Source organism: Rattus norvegicus, chromosome 10 (genome assembly GCF_036323735.1).
Source record: "Rattus norvegicus strain BN/NHsdMcwi chromosome 10, GRCr8, whole genome shotgun sequence".
NCBI lineage: Eukaryota > Metazoa > Chordata > Mammalia > Rodentia > Muridae > Rattus > Rattus norvegicus.
This window is the reverse complement of record NC_086028.1, coordinates 34,098,124-34,101,566: the sequence shown is the minus strand read 5'-3', so window position 1 is coordinate 34,101,566 and position 3,443 is coordinate 34,098,124. Positions and strand designations below refer to the sequence as shown.

Here is a 3,443-nt window from a genome sequence, read left to right as displayed (position 1 = left end):
TATGGGTATTAAATTAAAAATGAAAATACAAAAAGGAGAGATAGAGTGAACTCAAGCCCTCTGCCTTGGGTCACAGTGTCCACCGTATAATACAACACAGGTATGTGACTTTGAGTGTTGCAATTCAAAATTAAAAATCCTCTGACACTCAGACTTGCCATGAACCCAGCCCCTTTCCACAGGCGCTCACAAAATACACTATTCCCAGTCTCCTCCTGTGGGAAGTTGTATCTGTGTCCACACATATCCTTGCTGAGCAGCGATGACAGACACTAACCCAGAGAGAAAATCCCTACTCCAACTCCCAAACATGGAAGGCCCTAAAGCCCCATGTGTGGCAGAGAACATTTTGTTTCAAGTTTTATAGTTTATTTGTTACACACACACACACACACACACACACACACACACACACACTTGTATGGAGGACTTGATTAGGTCCTTCTACCATATGGACTATAGGCATCAAACTCAGACCCTCGGGTAGGCCACCAACTGCCTTTATCTACTGAGCACCTTGCCATCCTAGGACTGATTTTGTTGTTGTTGTTGTTGTTGTTTGTTTTGGTTTGTTTTTTTGTTTTGTCTTCTATTTTGTGTTCTTTGACATTTTCATGAATGTGCATAGTTAATTGTAATTGTAATTGCTTTGACACCCAATTTTCCTCTCTCACTTAAACCCTCTGAACTACAGAATATAAACTGTTTTACTGGTCAGCTTTCCCTTCCTACCCCATGGCTGCAGCTCTCCCTAGCACCTTCCACAGAGCCCCCTTCACATCCTTGTTCCTCAGGGTATAGATTAGAGGGTTGAGCATGGGGGTGATGATGGTATAAAAAAGGGCAACAAACTTCCCCTTGCTCTCAGAATAGCTGTCCTTGGGTTGTAAGTATGTGTAGGTGGCTGAGCCATAGAAGAGAGACACCACCAGGAGGTGGGAACCACAAGTCCCAGCAGCCTTTCTGCGTGCAGCCACTGACTTGACCCTCAACACTGCCCTAGCAATCTGAGCATAGGAGCCTAGAATGAGCATGGCCGGCACTGCGACAATCACCACTCTCGCCACAAACATCTTGGCCTCTGTTCCTTCTGTGTCTTCACAGGCCAACTTGAGGAACACAGGCATTTCACAGAAGAAGTGATTCAGTCGGTGTCCACAGAGAGGCATGGCCATCATGAGTCCTGTTTGAATCAGAGAGTTCAAGAAGCCTCCTACCCAGGAAGCAATGGCCAATGCCTGGCAGAGAACAGGGTGCATGATGGTCGTGTAGTGCAGCGGACGACACACAGCAGCATAGCGGTCAAAAGCCATCACCACCAGGAGCACACTCTCTGTGGATCCCAGAGCAAGAGATATAAACAGCTGGGCCACACACCCTCCATAGCTGATGGTCCTGTCAAGTCCATGGAGGTTAATCAGGAGCTGGGGCACGGTGCTGGTGGTGCAGCTGAGGTCGAGAAAGGAGAGGTGTGAGAGGAAGAAGTACATAGGGGTGTGCAATCGGAGGTCCATTCGGGAGAGAGCGATGATGGCGGTGTTGCCAAAGAGAGTTACAGAGTAGAAAATCAAAATATAAATAAAGAAGATGAGTTCTAGTTCAGGCCAGTCTGAGAAGCCCACCAAAATGAAGCCTTTATCCAAACTGGCGTTGAAGCTTCCCATAACCTTTGACCTGAACAAGAACCCAAAGGCAATTCAGTGCATCCTATGACGAATAAGGGTTCATACGCCGTTTACAGTATTCCTTAAGCACTGCTAAACCACGAGTTTATTACCTGCTCTGGTATCCAGCCCACTTCCCTCCAACCTCCCATCCTCACTTTTCTCCACTGTAGCCAGACAACCTCTGAATTGGGAATGATAGCATCCTTGTTTGATCCCTATCTCTGGTGCCTCTTTAGTTCCTAGATTTAGCCAAGCCTTTCAGTCCTATAGAGTTGATATTTCTCATACTTGTTACAGTGAGATTTGGACCTAACCCAGCACCATGGAAATTGCTTTAAAACAGTGAGAAGGGGCTTGTGGGAAAAGCAAAAGTAAGGCACACGTCACCACCCCCCCCCGACATCTACAGAACCCCCTCTCTTGCTCAGAAACATCAAGAAATTGTCAGGCTCAAATGTGTCTCCTTTATTGTAAGACTACGTCACCAACTTCCTGTGCCAGCACGAAGAATACAGTATCTGACCTGTCATCCAGTAATTTTATTACTGGCTTGGAGATGGATTAGTGGCACAGAAATTGTCTAGTATTTGGGAAGCTCTGGTTTTATTATCAGGACTGCAAACATATTTCATTGTTTATGGAGACCATTCATACTCAGAGGCACTCACGAACACACAGAGACATGAAGACAGACAGTCACCAGCTTCTGTGATGTAAGGCATCCGCCGTACCAGATATGTCAGTGCGTAAATGCTTGGTGCTTGATAGAGGGGATTAGATCTGCACAGTGTCATTAAGAGATAATTTAAATGGGTAACAGTATATTAAATCTAACCCAATTTCCCCGTGTTTGTTTGCATATATAACCCTCTCCGCCGTCTCTGGAGAGCAACCTCTCCACTGAGCAAGCGCTGAATCATCCTTGGCCTCATTCTGCGTGAGTGTGCTCTACACAGCCAATCCTGTCTTCATAACAACACCAAGGCCCACTCTAGGGTTTCCTGCAAATACACATGGTGGTCTTCAAGACTACCTTATGAAATATTTAATAATAACTCATCAACATTTCATAGTATATGACCAGAAAATAAACCTGGGTGGTGGTAGTTCATATCTTTTATCCCAGCGCTCAGGAGTTATGGGCAGGAAGATCTGAGCTTGAGGTCACTCTGATCTACAGAGCAAGGTCCGGGACAGCCAGGGATAGACGGAAAACCCTGTCTTGGAAAAGAAAAGACAAGAAAATAAAATGAGTAAGGTCTGCTCAATTGAAATTCAAAGTCTGCGTGAATACACTGCTTTTTAAACACTGATTCCCCACATAGGACTTGACCTCAAATTAGGAAGAATCACCTTCCACCCTCTGCCCCTTGGTAAAGTGTTCTTCAGTGAGTTTCAACACTTTTGGCCATGGCTCTGCTTTCTGTCTCCTGGATCTGGCGTCTTCAATTTGCTTTGCACTTTAAGTACCGGGCACCTCAGAAATTGAGTTTTGAAAGAACTGTGAGCCCTGCACAGCTCATCAACTCTGTACCCACTCAAGTTCTGGTAAGGAAAACACTTGTGCTTACCTGCTCCAGTTCTGTCTGGAAGATGACGGGAGACTTGCTCCTCTCTGGTTCTGACTTCGGCTGTGGAGGGCTTGAGGCCCAGCTGATCCTAGCTAAGTCTTGCTAATCTGTGTCTCTCTGCCCCAAGCGTCTCCCCAGCCAGGCACACGGCTAAGAAGACTGAACTGTCCTCCACCGCACTCCGACTCACCTAACAAAGACTAGG

At 46.1% G+C, this 3,443-nt stretch overlaps 1 protein-coding gene across 1 annotated transcript; it reads right to left on the bottom strand.

Annotated features, from left to right (window-relative positions):
• Positions 1-728: 728 nt before the first annotated feature.
• Or2y1g (olfactory receptor family 2 subfamily Y member 1G) lies at positions 729-1,664 on the bottom strand. Its single transcript, NM_001000001.1, has one exon. The coding sequence runs from the start codon at positions 1,662-1,664 to the stop codon at positions 729-731; it is 936 nt and encodes a 311-aa protein (NP_001000001.1).
• Positions 1,665-3,443: the final 1,779 nt, after the last annotated feature.

What these genes read in the sequence shown, in the direction of transcription:
- Or2y1g (NM_001000001.1), bottom strand. Translation starts at nt 1,664, where the DNA reads ATGGGAAGCTTCAACGCCAGTTTGGATAAAGGCTTCATTTTGGTGGGC.